The 21,719-nt window shown below is 38.6% G+C and overlaps 1 protein-coding gene across 1 annotated transcript in view; it reads left to right on the top strand.

Moving 5' to 3' along the window:
• Positions 1-21,719, top strand: part of LOC124721224 (tyrosine-protein phosphatase 69D) — a 459,889-nt gene that overhangs the window by 311,046 nt on the left and 127,124 nt on the right. The window contains exon 14 of the mRNA XM_047246080.1: positions 2,875-3,121. Within this exon, the coding sequence (XP_047102036.1) occupies positions 2,875-3,121 (247 nt within the window). The remainder of the gene's footprint in view (positions 1-2,874; positions 3,122-21,719) is intronic.

Genomic DNA, 21,719 nt, shown 5'->3' with positions numbered 1-21,719 from the left:
AATTTGTGGCACAATTGGTTGTTGTCTCTCCTATGAGCAGTTCCCAAATCACCAGTTAATTCAAATTTGCAATTCATCTTCTTCAAACCTGGTATGGAAAAAGACCTCCCTGTCTTCCTTTAATGCATCAATATTCATAAAGAGCAGCAGCTCTTTTACTTCCGTTTTGGTAAAACAGCGCTATGAGTAAAGCCGTGCTCACCTTGTTTAGTCCTGTGTTGAGTGTCTGCAACTGTAATGCACATTTATGCATGTGTTTAAACCCTACATTGCCGGACCAGTACCAAAGCCTAATGACAAGTCACAACACTAACATTTCTAACAACATACATTATGTGATCAAAAGTATCTGGACACCTGGCTGAAAATGACTTACAGGTTCGTGGCACCCTCCATTGGTAATGCTGGAATTGAATATGGTGTAGGCCCAACCTTAGCCTTAATGACAGCTTCCACTATCACGGGCATACAATCATTCAGGTGCTGGAAGGTTTCTTGGGGAATGGTAGCCCATTCTTCATGGAGTGTTGCAGTGAGGAGAGGTATTGATGTTGGTCGGTGAGGCCTGGCACGAAGTCAGTGTTCCAAAACATCCCAAAGGTGTTCTGTAGGAATTAGGTTAGGACTCTGTGCAGGCCAGTCCATTACAGGGACGTTATTGTCATGTAACCACTGGGCCTTATGATAGGTGCTCGATCATGTTGAAAGATGCAATTCCCACCCCCGATTGCTCTTCAACAGTGGGAAGCAAGAAGGTGCTTAAAATATCAATGTAGGCCTGTGCTGTGATAGTGCCATGCAAAACAACAAGGGGTGCAAGCCCCCTCCATGAAAACCATGACCACACCATAACATCACCGCCTCCGTATTTTACTGTTGGCACTACATATGCTGGCAGATGACATTCACTGGGCATTCGCCATACCCACACCCTGCCATTGGATCACTGCATTGTATACTGTGATTCATTACTCCACACAATGTGTTTCCACTGTTCAATCATCCAACGTTTACACTCCTTACACCAAGCGAGGCGTCATTTGGCATTTACCAGCTTGATGTGTGGGCTATGAGCAGCCACTCGCTCTTGAAATCCAAGTTTTCTCACTTCCCGCCTACCTGTCATAGTACTTGAAGTGGACCCTGATGCAGTTTGGAATTCTTGTGCAGTGGTCTGGATAGATGTCTGCCTATTATACGTTACGACCCTCTTCAACTGTCGGCGGTCTTTGTCAGTCAACAGATGAGGTCAGGCTGTACGCTTTTGTGTTGTATGTGTCCCTTCACATTTCCACTTCACTATCAAATCAGAAACAGTGGACGTACAAACATACGCCACAAGTGACACCCAATCACCTGCCCATGTTCGAAATCTGTGAGTTCTACGGAGTGCCCCATTCTGCTCTCTCACAGTGTCTAATGACTACTGAGGTCGCTGATATGGAGTACCTGGCAGTAGGTGGCAGCACAATGCACCTAATATGAAAAACGTATTAATTTTTTTTTTCTGATACTTGTGATCACATAGTGTAAGTCCTGCAGCGCACAATCTGAATGTCATTCCTATAAAGTTGGATACCCACACAGTGAGTTGTTTCCCATCTTCACTGGCTCATTGACGAAAGTTTCGTCATAACCACCCTGTACTATCTGCAGGCAACCACCTCTTCGAGCTTCTCTCCAGGTCAGTGGAAAATCGCTTTAAAGTCTCTATCTCCCAGAAAATCATATTCATATCTGGTATATCTATTGTTTATCTAAGGAAGTCAAATACCTGATATTAATTTTAATTTGAGCTAGGGTTATGTTAATTGTCTTGAAATGGATAAAATTTTGTCACCCAGGAAACAATTTCAAAGTTGCCATGTCATGTCTTGAAAACTATTCAACTCATTGACATACTTATATTTTTAACTGCCTTGTCCGGCAACAGTTATTTCCAGAGTTTTCTATCACATTGTGTTTGTTATGCTGTAGGTTTCTGTTAATGTTTCAGATCATGTCAGAAATGTTTTCTTAGTTGTAATTGAGGCTGGAGCTATATTCTTTCGTGAAATAAATATGATTTACACAGCTAGAAATATTTTTTTACTTTTGAACTGGCAGGCACAAAACTTTGTGCAGTGGAAGTCATAACACAGTGAGAGCCAACAAGGCAGGCTCCCACTGCTGCAGTTTTCCTTGGAGCAGTCCAATCTGCTTGCTGTCAAATGACAGCTAATTTTAAATACATGAGAAAAAAATATTTATACAGGTTTTTAAATTAAGCCTCTACAACTGACACTGATGTGAAGACTTGTTTTTAAGCAAAGAGAAGACAACTCTTTGCAGCTTGGTCCCAATCTTCCTTTATGCCCACTACAAACAGAACAAAACTTTTGGACAACTGAAAACCCACTGAATTTCAGTAATTAGTAGAAATAAATAATGAATGGCCTTCATTGCCCCAATAAGATTTGTAACTTGCATATTTTGGTGAAGGCATTAATTTACATAAGCAAGTATTTCGTGAAATAACAAACAGTACAGTACTGGAGAAATATATTGTATGGAGATGCTATTATAATAGACTGGAAGTATGAATTCATGCTCCCAGGGTATTGAATACAATCATGTTCAAAGCTGCAAAATATGGATGAAATTAATATGGTAATAGAAGTAGGAAGAAATGATACTTTCAATTGATGTAGCCTTAAAAGTGAATCAACCAGCCTATCTCAAAAACCCCCTCCCATTCAAAAAAATGTGTAAATATTTGCCTAAACCAAACAATTCTTTACAAATGTTAATACCCATTCTGATTAGCAGTTTCCCGTTTCAAAGAATGTTGGTTTCATAGTGTGAAGTTATTAGATAAAATGTCTGATTTTTCAGTGTATGGAGAAGGACGATCATTGTTGCCAGCATACAGTTCGTACCTGACAACCTTGAGCCCAGGTCCTGGCCCTGCTGCCCTTCGGGCTGAGCCCTCTCAACATGTCCTGTCACTGGTGCTGCAATTACTTTGTGCTTTAACTGTGATCATGCTGGTGCTTCTATTGTCACTCTGTTTGCTGCAACGATATACAAAGCATGTTGCTGAGGCACAGGGTGTGGAAATGACACTTGCAAATTCATTTAGGTAAGTACAGTTCAGGCAACTTTGTGAGCCATATGCCAGCAAAGAAATTAACATCTTTACATTTTCCATGTTGAGTTATTTTGAATAATGTAATTTTTGATGTCATAATTGTGTATAAATATATGTTATGCTTGTGCATTGCCATTACACTGTAAGAAGATGCCCCATTCCTCAAACTTAATTGGTGGTGATTCCAGTCAGTTTTTGTCATTTCTTCTATCATTTAATCACTTGTTAATGGAATTCGGTATTGGTCTCTGAAGTATTACAGCTAATAATGAGGTGAAAAATTACTTGCGTGCCTTAGAGATAGTGTTGAAATCATTGGAATTTGGGTTTCGTTATGTTCATACGTGAGACTCAGGCCATCTCCTACATCTAACAAGACCTCCTTGGCAAGTTAGCTTTACAGTATGTGTAGTACAGTAGCAGTAAATTAACAACAACAACAACAACAACAACAACAACAATAATAATAATAATAATAATAATAATAATGTATAGGAATGGATGTCTGTTATTTGAAAAAAGTCATTGTAATTAACACTGTTTTTTGTAATTTCCGCATTTCATTTTTTTCATATGTGAGTAGTGACTGCATTAAGTAGCATATGACTGCAGTATAAAAAGAACCAATTTGGGAAATAAGTTAACTGGTTTGGTGGAGAGCGCGAAATATAAGAGCAGTCAAATGAAAATGAGGCAGGCTTTATAATGAGCATGGCACAGATGTTAGTAACACAGGTAGGCACGTTCACTGCTGTGCCATTTGTCTGTTAGACATGCTTGAGGTGAGCTCAGCAAGTAGTGTGTGCATCAAACTTCACTACAGATGCCAGGATGGAAGAACAGAGAGGTGTAGTGCTGTTTTTGACTGCCGAAGGTGTGTTGAGAAATTAAATTTGTGCCTGAATGTCTGTTGTGTGTAACGAAAAATGTGTGTCACATGCGTGTGTTTTTGCATGGAATGAATGATTTTGAGAAGGTGATGTGTAATTGAAAGACAGCAGTCAACCAGATCAGGCTCATTATGCTATTACCCCTTCGAGCATAGCTGAGGTGGTTCTTGCTATCAGAACTGATGGATGAGTGCTCTACCAACTGAGCTACCCAAGCACGACTCATGACCCGTCCTCACAATTTTATTTCCGCCAGCATCAGTGTGATGCCGACCGTTGTTAGTCGAGCAGTGGTCATGTACCAAATAGTTTTATCTTGTGACTTCGGTTTTAAATATTTTATGGAAAAGAATGACCATGAGAGCAGTTGTTTTTTGATTTGTTTTTATAATGATTTTATATCAGCTGTTCTGCCTCATGTATTGTTATATCCAAATGGTTTATAAATGTTAACCTATATTCAGATCCGATGATAGCACCTTTAGTGTCTTCAAAACCGGTTATCCAGTAAACAGTATTTAAGCGATCTTGGCTTTTGAATTATTTCTATTTACAGAGACCTGGCAAATCCTGAATTACTGAAGAAGTGTCTGCATGGTCAGACTCAAAATCCCAATGAGTTGTTCAATAATCATATATGGACTCACTTACCAAAAAATGTTTTTGTTGGAATGAAGACACTGAAGTGGGGGGTCAGTGATGCTCTTGTTGCTTTAATGATGGCAATATTGGTAGGGTGAAAGTGCATATGGGAATTAATCCTGGAGCAAACTGCATCAGAGAACTTGAACGGATGGACAAGGTTTGCATTGATAAAGCAGAGTATGCAGCACAGTTGGCCACTAAGGAGTCCAGAAAGAAGAAAAGAAGAAAAAACTTGGAAAAAGATCAAGAGGAGGATATACAGTACGGTGCAGGGTGCTTCTGAGTGGCTAAAAAATAAAAATTAAGTATATATTAAATGAGTTACAGTCTTTTGAAACTTTAGAAGCCATTCCAGAAAATTTACATTTTCTGTTGCATTTTTCCCTGAATCTCAGAAACCACTTCGAGTAGAGTATTCATATTTTCAGGGAGTAATAACATACTTATCCTGAGTCTACTGAGCTAAAATAACAACATAATGTTACATATAATTAAAATTATTTAGGATAATGTATAAAAGAAGTACAGTACACAAAATTTTAACCGTGTAGTTAAAAAATTGTATTTCCCAAAGTAGTGGCTGAAATGTAATTATTGTAGTACAGTAGACTCAGAGCATACAGTTTAATGGCCTGTAAAAGATTCATGTCAATGGCTACAGTGGTTCCTGAAATACAGGGAAGCCAAAGTCGCTAAATTTAACATTATCGGGATAGGGCGTTCCAACTCCCCTTAAGTGCTATTGACATGTTTGTGTGTCCCATTCTGCCAACTGTCTCACTGCTGTGGATGAGCTAATTCCATATCTTAGTGAATAAAATAATTTCAAGCATTTATCATACAACATACCTCTTTGCATGCTATCATTTGCAAAAAAGAACATCGTTTTGATATCCTGGACTATTGAAGAAATATGAAGATTGTTATGACCATATGATTACCCAACATGCGGGGACAGAATAGGGCTCGCAGCTCCCAACTGTCCACTAGGTGTAAAAAACAATATCTTGAGAACAAAATGAGATACATCACTCTGCTCTCAGTTTTAAATAAAATTTTGATATTGTATCTACATTTCATGGATTGCAGTGTATGAGCTGAAATCAACCATACACAGAGTCTACGCATCACGTTTTTCCCCTCTGCAAGCTCTTTGATACTCATGCAGTGTTTTATTTAATTTGATGCAGCCCAATAACTGTAATGAATAACGAAAAGAAATTCAGTCCTTTATTGAGTGAAAATGTAACACTGTAATATGCATAATTTTACTCTCTGAGTATTTTTCTTAAAATTGGATGATAAGTATTTCCCAGCGGCCAGAATGCAGTCTGTCAGCATAGTTAGCAGTAGTAGGTGAGCAGTACAGCTAAAACAAAGCAACCCTGAGTGCAGAGAGTATGTCTGTAGCAGTCAGAGTGTGAATATTTTATCTTCATATTTTTTTGTAATGCAGATATATCTCCAGTTGTTATAATGATCCATTTTATGTCCGTTATTTGGTTAGTGGAATACTTTGACATTAAGAGACTTTTATCCATTGTGGATGTGGAACACTGCGACTGTGGTGTGAAAAGGTTTTCAGAAATTACTGCAACCAGTCGCCTTTTATGTAGATGTATTTTATTTAACCATGACCGGTTTCGAGCTGCCTAGCAACTCATCATCAGATGGTATATACATTTAGTGCTTTTTTGTACCCATTGTGTGGGTGGTTGAGTATCTGTGGCTAGACAGAAACGAGAACAAATAATCGCTACATGTGGTACAGTAACACGAAATATTTACAGCATAATTTATGTTTAACGTATAAGAGCAAATAATCACTACATGTGGTACAGTTACACGAAATATTTACAGTTTAATTTACGTTTTGAGGTGTTACTTACAGATAAATCTTTCTGCAGGTATATATATCTCTTTTAGGACGTATTTTTGAAACCATTGTGTCTTGTTTTTCACAATTTCACAAGTTAAAACTTTCACTAGATGTATATTACTTTTATGAGGCACTGTTGGAAACATATATCTTGTTTTTCGTAAACATCGCTGAACACACTTAGCCACAGATACGAATACAGGATTTACACATTATAAACAAGCCAAAGATTGCAATATAACTACAGTATCAAAGATTTCAAGTTGACCAGAGGCATTATTAGTCATCACACACACTGACAAGAGATTTTTCTTTATTACATAGAAAATAAATGTAAATTAGCTTAAACTAGTAAAATGTTTATTTATAAATTAACTGTGCAATTTTAACAGGTATATAAAACTAGATTTTTACATTATATTTCAGTTACATTTAAGATTATTGGTATTGAGAGTATTATGACAGCTAATTTCTTGCTCCTTCCATTGGCTGATCTTGGCATATGATGTCTGGGATGAGAGGTTGATGGTTAACTTGAAATAATAAGTAATGCTGGTACTTGAAAGGGTGTGGAAAAGGAGTTGGCGGTGGGGGGGTGGGGGGTGGGGTGGGGGGGTGTATAGGAAAAAGGAGAGGGGGGGGGGGGGTTGAGAGGGTGATGTGGAGAGAGAAGAGAGCTGAAGGGGGGGGGGGGGGGCAGAAGTGGTACAAGCTTTTATGTGTGTGTGTGGGGGGGGGGGGGCATTTTGTTTCTGAATGACTGTTTAGTTTTTTAAGTTCAAAGAATCCTTAAAATTCTGAAAGAAGGAGTTATTCGCCAATTCTGTCTGCTCATTTAAAATGGTATGTGGGGAATTATGTTTGTGGGTAAAAATCTCTAATTGTTCGAGAAGATCCATCTTGAATCCCTTGTCTACAGTGTGTAGGATTTGAAGGTTAGTTTTAATGTCTGTTATGGAATGTTTATTATCTGCTAGATGGGTAGCAAAAGTGGATCTATTTAAGTTGTTTAGGCGAAGTGCATCAGTGTGCTCTTTGTATCGGATCTCAAAATTTCTACCTGTTTGCCCTATGTAGTAGCAGGAGCAGCTGTCACATCTTAATTTATATATACCAGATTTTTTTGGTAGGGTGTGCTGGCTCTTTTGGTGTTGTGGACTATTTTGTTCTGTATTTTGTTGTTAGTGTGAAAACTTATTTTGACATTATGTGGTTTGAATAGCTTAGCAAGTTTGTATGAGATATTGCCGAGAAACGGCATACAAACGAATTTGGTTTCTTCTGCTACTGAGGTCTGGCTTGCTGGTTTTGCTTTGTTAGATATAATGTTTTTATCTAATTTTTCAATTATGCTTGGGTCATAAGCATTGTTTGATGCTATTGTTTTTAATATATTGATTTCATTAATTTTTGCAGTAGGATCAGCTTGAATCTTGTTGATACGGTTAAGTGCTGATTTGAAAAAAGCTAGTTTATGCTGATTTGGGTGGCATGATGTATTGTTTATTATGACATCTGAAGTGGTGGGTTTCCTATATATCTGAAATTTATGTTTGTTGTTGTGATGTGTTATGTTTAGGTCAAGAAAATAGATACCTTTTTGGGTTTGGTGTTCTACTGTGAACTGTATTTTGGGGGTGAACATTATTAAGTTTACCAGCTAAGGCCTCAATTTCAGTGGCTGTCCCATCATATAACAACAGGGTGTCATCAACATATCGTTTATAATAAATGATTTTGTCTGTTTCTATTGGGTTTGCTTTAAAGAATTTAATTTCGAGATCATTAATGTAGATGTCAGCAAGAAGGCCAGCTAGACTACTGCCCATTGCTAGACCATCATGTTGAATATATATTTTGTTGTTGAAGGTGAAGTAATTGTGGGACAGCACTAATTCAAGTAAATCCATCAGCTCACAGATTTCCATGTCACTTAACTTTTTATGTTGTAATAAGTTATTTTTTTATTATTCGAAGTGTGTCTATTATAGGTATGTTTGTGTACAGGTTGACAATATCAAGGGATGCAAAGTTAGCTGCATTGGGAATGGAAATTTCTCTGATACTGTCAATCAAATCATAGGTGTTTTTTATGGAATAATTGGTTGGAAATGTATAATATTTCTTGAGTATTTCATGCAGTTTTTTAGTCACTTTGTACCCTGGGCTATTTATGGAATTCACAATCGGGCGTATCGGGTGTCCATCTTTATGAATTTTAGGTTGTGATCTAAGCTTTGGTGCTGTAGGGTTCATTATAACACATTGTTTGGCTTCAATGGATGTCAGCAGAAAGTTACAATTTTTTAACATGTCTTTTATTTTAGCTTGGTATTTGGGAGTGGGGTCAGATTTCAACTCAGTTATGTTGTTATTCTTGAAAAATTCTAGGGTTTTCTTAATGTAATCAGACTCGTACATTATCACGGCTGTGCTGCCTTTGTCAGATTTAACAACAAGGGCACTACTGTTTGTTAGCTTTTTGTTAATTTGTTTCAGTGTTGCAGATTCATCATGTTTATTACTATGGAGCCTTTGTGCATCTATGGTTTTCTTTATTATTTTGTTTGCATCATGGGCTAGAGCATTTTGATCATTCTGATCTAGTTTTGATGCTATACATGCTATTTTGGTGTTAGTTATTAGGTCTTTAACACTGTTGTAATCAAGTTTTGTGGCAATATTATGTTTAAGTCCCTTATTTAACAAATTTAATTCTGTGCTATTGAAATTAATGCTTGTTGTGTTAACGACTCTCTCAAAGAATTTATGTTGCACGGGAGGGCATTCATTTGGTGGAATGGGGGATTTTTTGGCAATCCGGAGTGAGAGCTTTTCTTTTTGTTTATGTGCAATTTTCAACGTCTCTTTATCCACATTTAGTTGGGTTAGATCTAAGAAATTCGTGATTTGGCTTAGAGTGAGATAGTTGCTTAACTCTAAGTGCAGCATGTAGATGTCCCTGTTTAACAAGTCTTTTCGTTTGTAATGTGATCTAATTTCATTTTTGATCCATACAATTTCACATTTTCTCTTGGCTGCTTGTGCAGATTCACTCTGGTCTTTAACTACAACTCTTATGTAATTAGGAGTTACATTCTCTAAGATACATTGCTTATTAAATTTGATGGCAAGAATAGTTTTCATTAGTTTCACTTTGCACTTCCTGTATTTGTTCATTGTTCCTTTTACCTGGCTAGGTAGCAAAATAAGACTTTTATCCATTGTGGATGTGGAACACTGCGACTGTGGTGTGAAAAGGTTTTCAGAAATTACTGCAACCAGTCGCCTTTTATGTAGATGTATTTTATTTAACCATGACCGGTTTCGAGCTGCCTAGCAACTCATCATCAGATGGTATATACATTTAGTGCTTTTTTGTACCCATTGTGTGGGTGGTTGAGTATCTGTGGCTAGACAGAAACGAGAACAAATAATCGCTACATGTGGTACAGTAACACGAAATATTTACAGCATAATTTATGTTTAACGTATAAGAGCAAATAATCACTACATGTGGTACAGTTACACGAAATATTTACAGTTTAATTTACGTTTTGAGGTGTTACTTACAGATAAATCTTTCTGCAGGTATATATATCTCTTTTAGGACGTATTTTTGAAACCATTGTGTCTTGTTTTTCACAATTTCACAAGTTAAAACTTTCACTAGATGTATATTACTTTTATGAGGCACTGTTGGAAACATATATCTTGTTTTTCGTAAACATCGCTGAACACACTTAGCCACAGATACGAATACAGGATTTACACATTATAAACAAGCCAAAGATTGCAATATAACTACAGTATCAAAGATTTCAAGTTGACCAGAGGCATTATTAGTCATCACACACACTGACAAGAGATTTGTCTTTATTACATAGAAAATAAATGTAAATTAGCTTAAACTAGTAAAATGTTTATTTATAAATTAACTGTGCAATTTTAACAGGTATATAAAACTAGATTTTTACATTATATTTCAGTTACATTTAAGATTATTGGTATTGAGAGTATTATGACAGCTAATTTCTTGCTCCTTCCATTGGCTGATCTTGGCATATGATGTTTGGGATGAGAGGTTGATGGTTAACTTAAAATAATAAGTAATGCTGGTACTTGAAAGGGTGTGGAAAAGGAGTTGGCGGTGGGGGGGGTGGGGGGGTGGGGGGGGGGGGTGGGGGGTGTATAGGAAAAAGGAGAGGGGGGGGGGGGGTTGAGAGGGTGATGTGGAGAGAGAAGAGAGCTGAAGGGGGGGGGGGCAGAAGTGGTACAAGCTTTTATGTGTGTGTGTGGGGGGGGGGGGCATTTTGTTTCTGAATGACTGTTTAGTTTTTTAAGTTCAAAGAATCCTTAAGATTCTGAAAGAAGGAGTTATTCGCCAATTCTGTCTGCTCATTTAAAATGGTATGTGGGGAATTATGTTTGTGGGTAAAAATCTCTAATTGTTCGAGAAGATCCATCTTGAATCCCTTGTCTACAGTGTGTAGGATTTGAAGGTTAGTTTTAATGTCTGTTATGGAATGTTTATTATCTGCTAGATGGGTAGCAAAAGTGGATCTATTTAAGTTGTTTAGGCGAAGTGCATCAGTGTGCTCTTTGTATCGGATCTCAAAATTTCTACCTGTTTGCCCTATGTAGTAGCAGGAGCAGCTGTCACATCTTAATTTATATATACCAGATTTTTGGTAGGGTGTGCTGGCTCTTTTGGTGTTGTGGACTATTTTGTTCTGTATTTTGTTGTTAGTGTGAAAACTTATTTTGACATTATGTGGTTTGAATAGCTTAGCAAGTTTGTATGAGATATTGCCGAGAAACGGCATACAAACGAATTTGGTTTCTTCTGCTACTGAGGTCTGGCTTGCTGGTTTTGCTTTGTTAGATATAATGTTTTTATCTAATTTTTCAATTATGCTTGGGTCATAAGCATTGTTTGATGCTATTGTTTTTAATATATTGATTTCATTAATTTTTGCAGTAGGATCAGCTTGAATCTTGTTGATACGGTTAAGTGCTGATTTGAAAAAAGCTAGTTTATGCTGATTTGGGTGGCATGATGTATTGTTTATTATGACATCTGAAGTGGTGGGTTTCCTATATATCTGAAATTTATGTTTGTTGTTGTGATGTGTTATGTTTAGGTCAAGAAAATAGATACCTTTTTGGGTTTGGTGTTCTACTGTGAACTGTATTTTGGGGTGAACATTATTAAGTTTACCAGCTAAGGCCTCAATTTCAGTGGCTGTCCCATCATATAACAACAGGGTGTCATCAACATATCGTTTATAATAAATGATTTTGTCTGTTTCTATTGGGTTTGCTTTAAAGAATTTAATTTCGAGATCATTAATGTAGATGTCAGCAAGAAGGCCAGCTAGACTACTGCCCATTGCTAGACCATCATGTTGAATATATATTTTGTTGTTGAAGGTGAAGTAATTGTGGGACAGCACTAATTCAAGTAAATCCATCAGCTCACAGATTTCCATGTCACTTAACTTTTTATGTTGTAATAAGTTATTTTTTTATTATTCGAAGTGTGTCTATTATAGGTATGTTTGTGTACAGGTTGACAATATCAAGGGATGCAAAGTTAGCTGCATTGGGAATGGAAATTTCTCTGATACTGTCAATCAAATCATAGGTGTTTTTTATGGAATAATTGGTTGGAAATGTATAATATTTCTTGAGTATTTCATGCAGTTTTTTAGTCACTTTGTACCCTGGGCTATTTATGGAATTCACAATCGGGCGTATCGGGTGTCCATCTTTATGAATTTTAGGTTGTGATCTAAGCTTTGGTGCTGTAGGGTTCATTATAACACATTGTTTGGCTTCAATGGATGTCAGCAGAAAGTTACAATTTTTTAACATGTCTTTTATTTTAGCTTGGTATTTGGGAGTGGGGTCAGATTTCAACTCAGTTATGTTGTTATTCTTGAAAAATTCTAGGGTTTTCTTAATGTAATCAGACTCGTACATTATCACGGCTGTGCTGCCTTTGTCAGATTTAACAACAAGGGCACTACTGTTTGTTAGCTTTTTGTTAATTTGTTTCAGTGTTGCAGATTCATCATGTTTATTACTATGGAGCCTTTGTGCATCTATGGTTTTCTTTATTATTTTGTTTACATCATGGGCTAGAGCATTTTGATCATTCTGATCTAGTTTTGATGCTATACATGCTATTTTGGTGTTAGTTATAGAGTTTCCTATACACCCCCCACCCCCCCCCCCCCCCACCCCCCCACCCCCCCCCCACCGCCAACTCCTTTTCCACACCCTTTCAAGTACCAGCATTACTTATTATTTCAAGTTAACCATCAACCTCTCATCCCAGACATCATATGCCAAGATCAGCCAATGGAAGGAGCAAGAAATTAGCTGTCATAATACTCTCAATACCAATAATCTTAAATGTAACTGAAATATAATGTAAAAATCTAGTTTTATATACCTGTTAAAATTGCACAGTTAATTTATAAATAAACATTTTACTAGTTTAAGCTAATTTACATTTATTTTCTATGTAATAAAGACAAATCTCTTGTCAGTGTGTGTGATGACTAATAATGCCTCTGGTCAACTTGAAATCTTTGATACTGTAGTTATATTGCAATCTTTGGCTTGTTTATAATGTGTAAATCCTGTATTCGTATCTGTGGCTAAGTGTGTTCAGCGATGTTTACGAAAAACAAGATATATGTTTCCAACAGTGCCTCATAAAAGTAATATACATCTAGTGAAAGTTTTAACTTGTGAAATTGTGAAAAACAAGACACAATGGTTTCAAAAATACGTCCTAAAAGAGATATATATACCTGCAGAAAGATTTATCTGTAAGTAACACCTCAAAACGTAAATTAAACTGTAAATATTTCGTGTAACTGTACCACATGTAGTGATTATTTGCTCTTATACGTTAAACATAAATTATGCTGTAAATATTTCGTGTTACTGTACCACATGTAGCGATTATTTGTTCTCGTTTCTGTCTAGCCACAGATACTCAACCACCCACACAATGGGTACAAAAAAGCACTAAATGTATATACCATCTGATGATGAGTTGCTAGGCAGCTCGAAACCGGTCATGGTTAAATAAAATACATCTACATAAAAGGCGACTGGTTGCAGTAATTTCTGAAAAACTTTGACATTATACTTTAGCTCTCCAAATTTGTGCCCTGTATTGTGTATGTGTGTGGCTGCTGTTGATGTTGTGTGTATAGGCTTTAATGTGTGTATACCTGGTGTTGAAATCTCTTCCTGTTTGTCCTAGGCGAACATGCAGCATTCCCCGCATGTTACTTTGTATATTCCAGAGCTTGAGTGTGGGTCACAATTACACTTAGCTTTGTATTAATTTTTGTTGTAGTTTATTAGATGTACAAGTAGAAAACCCAATTTTTTACTTTGTGGTTTTTGAAAGTATTTGCAATTTTCTGTGATATATTGCAAATGTAAGGGGTGCTAGGTATACACTTGTTGTTGTTGTTGTTGTTGTTGTTGTTGTTGTTGCGGTTCCCCCCCCCCTCCAGTATGGTGTTGACCATGCAAGCAGTATAATCATTGGCAACTGCTATCTGTTTCACTATGTTGCATGTTCTCATTGTTCAAAGGTATTTTAGTTGCCCTATGCAGCATTGACCTGTATGCTACCTGTTAGTGGATGTTTGGGTAACATGTGGTTGCAGGGGTTGTGGTGTCACTCATTGTATTTTTCCTATAAATTTTGATTGTGCATATGGTGTTGTCTTGTGATATTTAGTTCCAGATGGTTGATGATTTTGTTATATTCATGTTCCACTTTAAATGTAGTTTTCTCGTGTAGACTATTGAAACAATTTAGAATGTCTGCTGGGTCTTCAGAATCTGCTTTTACTAGCGGTAATGTGTCATCTACATATGTTCCCTAAAATTCAGTTTTCTTTATGCAGGGTTCATGGCTGTTAAATAATTTTTGTTCCAAATGATTTATGTGCATGTTAGCTGTAGTACCAGATGTACATCATCCCACTGCAAGGCCATCTGGCTGCTTATAAATGTTTCTGTTAAATATAAAATAGTTGTAACTGTAGAGTTAGTTGGAGAAGTTCCATGAATTCCACAATCTCTGTGTATGCAATTTTCTTAATACTCATAAGTTCTTTTGGATTACTGTTACAGCTTCTGGCATAGTTATATTTGAGTAAAGGCTGGTAATTAGTTACAAGTGATAAAAGCTGAGTGTATTGGATGAAATTTTTGGCTGTTACTTCTTCAGCTAGTCTGCTGCTCTTATAGAAATGTTGTTTCATATTAATATTTTTTCACAGTATTTCATTCAGTTTCTGTGACAGTTTGATGGTCTGTTTATAGAGTTTACAACCATGCATATTGAATTAGCTTCTGTGTGTATTTTGAACTGTTCTCTGAAACACAGTGCCTTCGGGTGCATGCACGTGAGCTGCACATGCAGTACGCTCCACTATATTCATCACATTATTGTTCTGTAGCATTCCAGTGTAGATAATACTCATATTGTTAGAAAGTAGTAGTCGTCTTTAATTCTTTGCAGGGCAAGAGTAGCTGGAAGTTTATATCTCCTGTAATGATTACATGCTCATACTGTGACATGAGCATGAAAAAGTCTGATTGGAATGATATCATGCTGATTTCAGGTTGTTTATAGATTACTCCAATCAAAAATTCCTGATTGGATACATTTAATTCAGGAAATGAGAACTCAGCTTCTCTATCACCATTTGCATCCGATGTATCTGATATCATCGGTTTTAAATAGGAGTGAAACATGCACCCACCCCACTCCCACAATGAGTTACACAATCAGATCTTAGAAGTTTATAGTCACATGAGAAAAACGGAATCCAAGGAGATGCCTGGTGTAGGCCATTTCTCAGACAGAAGAATTACGTGGAAGCTCCTTAGCTAGAATAGTCATTAAATGTATCAAAATGAACTATCAACAGCTGCACATTGGCATAAACAGCCCAGAGGGGTATTCCACAACAAGCAAAGTGATCTGCTGTGCTGCCAGTATGTGGACTGGTCTTCCAGAAGTCAGATGATGACCAGCATCCACTACACTGGATGACCAAAGCAATGTTTGTCCAGGCTGTGTAATACAAGATGTGGAGGAAGCCTTACCTGTGGCTATCGAGCATGCAGAGTGCAGTTCTATGCAAGTTGTGATTCACATCGGCTTCAACAGTGCCCATTTTACATGGGTTCTGTGGCCATCCTCATTTCATACATGAGGCTGGCAGAAGTGGTGAAGGCTGCTGACCTCACTCATGGGGTGCATGTGGAAATCAAAATTTGCAGCATTTTCCCAAATTTGGTTTGGAGTTGGGTGGAGGGTCTCAACTAAAGCTTTGTCAACTTTGTGCCGGTATTAGTTACAGATTTCTGGACCAGTGTTATCAGATGGGGAATTGGGAATAGGCCAGGGCTGCACTACACAAAAGTAGAATATAATGACACTTCGACTGTAAAAAATTTATTAATAAATTGTCAAAGTATTCGTAATAAAGTTCCCAAATTTACTGCCCTCCAGGAAAGTTCTCGTGCTCAAAATTATTCCATGGGACTGAGAGCTGGGTGAAATCTGAAGTAGAAGGTTCTGAGATACAGAGTGAGTCATGGAATGTATATTGGAAAACATATTGGATACCATAGGAGGGGAGTATTCATTGCATTTGATGAAAGTATTGCCTCTATTGAGATTGAAATTGAATGTGACAGTGTAGTTATTTAGTTGCATATAACAGGACTATGTGAAATCAGGATAATTGTTGGATGCTTTTACCAGCCACCCGATTCTACTATGACAGTTGTAGAGTCACTCAAAGAAATTCTACAGTCTGTAGCACATAAAGACCCACATAATACAATACTACTTATGGGTGACTTTAAACTACTGAGTATAGACTGGGATGTCTGTGGAGTCTTTGCATGGGGTACAGACAGGCACTTTTTCGAAGTACTTCTGATCACGTTTTCCGAAAACTGTCTTGAGCAGCTAGTTCAACAGTCTACACTCAGTGGAAATATTTTAGACCTTGTAGTTACCAGCAAGCCTGACCTTATCGATGGCGTCAGTAAAGAGAAAAGAGTTAGTGGTTGAGACATCATCGTAGTGGCTATGGTTACTAAAGTTAATACATCAGACAAGAATGCTAGGAGAATGTTTTTGCTAGAAACTGCAGGTAATAGGTTGTTAACATCTCACTTATTCAATGAATAGATATCATTTAGTTCCTGTGTGATGGACATAGATGAGTTACAGGCAAAGTTTAAATGGATTGTAAATCGTGCTTTGGAGAAGTATGTGCCTAGTAAGTGGGTTAAGGACAGAAAAGATCCACCACGATTTAACGACGACATTTTGATAATCCTGAGGAAGCGAAGGCTATACAATGAAGACTTTCACGACCGGATGGTACTGTTGTTAATAATTCTTCCGGGTTATATGGCCATGGAAGAATTCCATGGACCACGGCCATATAACCCGGAAGAATTATCAACAACAGTAGCAAAGGCTGTTGCATTCTTGGTTCAAAAGAAAATGTGCAAATGATAACAATCAAAGGTTTGTAGAGATTTGTACATCTGTAAAAAGATCTGGCCAAAAATCCGAGAAAATCCTGGTCCTGCATAAAATTGCTAAGTCAGTCTAAGGCTTCTATCCAGTTACTATTTGACTAGTCTGCTGTGGCATTAAAAGATAATAAATGTAAAGCCAAAGTTTTAAATTTCACATTTAAAAAAATCATTCCTGCAGGAGACTCATACAAATGTACCTTTGTTTGACCATTTCACAGACTCCTATATGAATGATATAGTAATAGGCATCCTTGGCATAGAGAAACAACTGAAAGAATTCAAAACAAATGAGTTGCCAACTCCAGAAGGAATCCCAGTCTGATTTTACAAAGAATGCTCTAAGGCATTTGCCCCTTACTTATCTTGCTTTTATCGTGGAACTCTCGCACCACACAAAGTCCCAAGCAACTGTAAAAAAAAGCACAGGTGACTCCTACGTATAAGAAGGGTAAAAGAAGAGACCTTCAGAATTACAGATGGACATCCATAACATCATTTTGCTGCAGAATTCTTGAACATATTCTCAGTTTGAATGTAATAAATTAACTTGAGTTGAAAAGCATCTGTCCATGAATCAGCACAGTTTTTCAAAATATCAGTCATACAGAACTCGGCTTGCCCTTTTCTCACATAATATCCTGTGTATGGTGGATGAAAGGCAACATTTGGATTCCATATTTCTGAAACGCATTTGACACAATGCCCGACTGTGGACTGTTAACAAACATACAAACATACACAATAGCGAGTGTTCATCAGAGACAAGGATATCATAAGGAGTGCCTCAGGGAAGTGTGACGGAGCCACTTTTATTTTCTATATACGTAAATGATGTGGTTAATGGAGTGAGCAACAATCTGTAGCTGTGTGCTAATGATGCTGTGATCTATGGGGTGGTGTCGTCATTGAGTGACTGTAGGAAGATGCAAGGTGACTTAAACAAAATTTCTAGTTGGTGTGCTGAATGGCAGCTAGCTCTAAATGTAGAAAAATTAGGGTTAATGCAGATGAGTCGGAAAAACAAACCCATATTGTTCAGATACAGCGTTAGTAGTGTGCTGCTAGACCCAGTCACATCACTTAAATATCTGGGAGTAATGTTGCAAAGCAATACGAAGTGGAACAGGCATGTGAGGATCGTGATAGGGAAAGTGAATGGTTAACTTCAGTTTTTTGGGAGAATTCTAGGAAAGTATGGTTCATCTGTAAAAGCAGACAGCAGATAGATGCTAGTGCAGTCTGATCTTGAGTACTGCTCAAATGTTTGGGCTTCATCCCAGGTCAGATTATAGGAATACATCGAACCAGGTGAGAGATGGGCTGCTAGATTTGGTATTGATAGGTTCAAACAATGCACAAGTATTATGGAGATGGTTTTGGAACTCAAATGGGAATCCCTTGGGGAAGACGACATTCTTTTCAAGGAACACTGTTGAGTAAATTTAGAGAATCGGCATTTGAAGCTGACTGCAGAACGATTCTACTGTCGCTAACATACATTTCCTGTAAGGACGACGAAGATAACAGAAATTAGCACTCGTACAGAGACATATGGACAGTCCTTGCTCTGTTTTTGAGTGGAACAGGAAGGGAAATGATTAGTGGAGAATGTAAATAGATGTAGATTAAGGTAGTAATGGGCAGTACTAATGATGTGGATATACATAAAAACCAATAGTCATAGGATAATTAATACCATAATACACTCCTGGAAATTGAATTAAGAACACCGTGAATTCATTGTCCCAGGAAGGGGAAACTTTATTGACACATTCCTGGGGTCAGATACATCACATGATCACACTGACAGAACCACGGGCACGTAGACACAGGCAACAGAGCATACACAATGTCGGCACTAGTACAGTGTATATCCACCTTTCGCAGCAATGCAGGCTGCTATTCTCCCATGGAGACGATCGTAGAGCTGCTGGATGTAGTCCTGTGGAACGGCTTGCCATGCCATTTCCACCTGGCGCCTCAGTTGGACCAGCGTTCGTGCTGGACGTGCAGACCGCGTGAGACGACGCTTCATCCAGTCCCAAACATGCTCAATGGGGGACAGATCCGGAGATCTTGCTGGCCAGGGTAGTTGACTTACACCTTCTAGAGCACGTTGGGTGGCAAGGGATACATGCAGACGTGCATTGTCCTGTTGGAACAGCAAGTTCCCTTGCCGGTCTAGGAATGGTAGAACGATGGGATCGATGACGGTTTGGATGTACCGTGCACTATTCAGTGTCCTCTCGACGATCACCGGTGGTGTACGGCCAGTGTAGGAGATCGCTCCCCACACCATGATGCCGGGTGTTGGCCCTGTGTGCCTCGGTCGTATGCAGTCCTGATTGTGGCACTCACCTCCACGGCGCCAAACACGCATACGACCATCATTGGCACCAAGGCAGAAGCGACTCTCATCGCTGAAGATGACACGTCTCCATTCGTCCCTCCATTCACGCCTGTCGCGACACCACTGGAGGCGGGCTGCACGATGTTGGGGCGTGAGCGGAAGACGGCCTAACGGTGTGCGGGACTGTAGCCCAGCTTCATGGAGACGGTTGCGAATGGTCCTCGTCGATACCCCAGGAGCAACAGTGTCCCTAATTTGCTGGGAAGTGGCGGTGCGGTCCCCTACGGCACTGCGTAGGATCCTACGGTCTTGGCGTGCATCCGTGCGTCGCTGCGGTCCGGTCCCTGGTCGACGGGCACGTGCACCTTCCGCCGACCACTGGCGACAACATCGATGTACTATGGAGACCTCACGCCCCACGTGTTGAGCAATTCGGCGGTACGTCCACCCGGCCTCCCGCATGCCCACTATACGCCCTCGCTCAAAGTCCGTCAACTGCACATACGGTTCACGTCCACGCTGTCGCGGCATGCTACCAGTGTTAAAGACTGCGATGGAGCTCCGTATGCCACGGCAAACTGGCTGACACTGACGGCGGCGGTGCACAAATGCTGCGCAGCTAGCGCCATTCGACGGCCAACACCGCGGTTCCTGGTGTGTCCGCTGTGCCGTGCGTGTGATCATTGCTTGTACAGCCCTCTCGCAGTGTCCGGAGCAAGTATGGTGGGTCTGACACACCGGTGTCAATGTGTTCTTTTTTCCATTTCCAGGAGTGTACATCGAAGTATAATAGCACAGGTATGTTATAAATATACTGTGAACACAAACCGAAGTGCAAGTCATGTTGGCTCCTGAGGTTTTATGTAATGTCTTTCAATTCAGAGGTATTTGATACCGACTTTTTTTCCTTCTGTAGTATTCACTTTTATTCTACTATCTTCAGAAAATGTATTTTGCAATCCAAATAGTGAGATGGTGATGTACAACATTTTTAGCCTTCTGTATTTGAGATCTTCTCTGACAGTAATTTCATTATTAAACATGCTATTCCCATGGAAGGCATAAGGGGATGACATCCATTAAATCTTATGATAACAGTTGGAACTTCAGTTTCTCATCGTCGACCAGCTTGAATATTCGGGCCTTTAGGTATGTCAGCTGTTAAAATATTGCCATCCAACTGTTCTAAATCAATTCGTCAATCTAGTCCACCACATAACAAATCTGTGAGCAATGTCATAGTAACTTGTATGATATTTATGAACAACTGGAAACCTGTGAAGATTATTTCATAAGGGATATGTTGGTGACCTGCTATTCCAGCTTGAAATGTTTAGTATGTCTTTACTTTTACTGTGGCACAGCAAGTCAGGCACAAAACACACAAGATTGTCTGTGTAAATGGTATAGTGATCTTCTGTCGTAATTACAGCTATCCTACATTATTATTAATGCACTCACGCATATGGGGTGATACAAAAAAATGTTTCTTGTCATGTGAAAAGTGTTGTGCCCATCAAATGTGTGGGCACCAAAATCAACATTGAGAAGGTGTTGCCCAAGAACATTCAAAGATGTACTTGCATTGACTGAAGTGTCAAATATGCTCTGGCTTCATTGTAAATTGAATGAAGTCACAGAACTGACAACACTTGCAGGAGCCATTTTTATTGTAAATACAATTGTAAACTTACTTAACACAGTGAAAGAAATTAATTTTACCACAAATCAACTCTTAAGACTGTGTGAAATAGCAGTTGACTTTTTCTTCTGTATGTCTTGCTCCCACCCTTTGTCTTCAGCACGGAAGTGCCAGTGAAAAGACAAAGAGTGCCTAGAAGGAACTCCCTGTGTCTTTCCAGAAAACAGTCTTGTGCTGGGTATTGCGTGTTAGTGAAAGACTTAGAACCATATGACTTAACTGTAATCACAGGTGCCCTCTGAACCATTTGAAGTCATTCGTTTTCCTTCAAAGAAGGTTTCTAACTGGTACCACAGATCTGATTATTTCATAGACTACTTTTCTGGCCCAAAAACAGCACTTTATTTTGATTTGTGATTATCAGAATGATGCTTCCATACATTGTAAGACTCTGGGCTTCATGTTTGGATGGAAGGCATTCGATTGTGTAAACCACAACATCCTTTTAAATAAATTAGAATTCTATGGTGTCACGGGCAGTGCTGCAAAATGGTTCAAGTCATACTTAGCTA

This window comes from Schistocerca piceifrons, chromosome X (assembly GCF_021461385.2).
Source record: "Schistocerca piceifrons isolate TAMUIC-IGC-003096 chromosome X, iqSchPice1.1, whole genome shotgun sequence".
NCBI classification, from domain to species: Eukaryota; Metazoa; Arthropoda; class Insecta; order Orthoptera; family Acrididae; genus Schistocerca; species Schistocerca piceifrons.
Note: the sequence above shows the minus strand (reverse complement) of the source record. Positions and strands in the feature narration are given on the sequence as shown.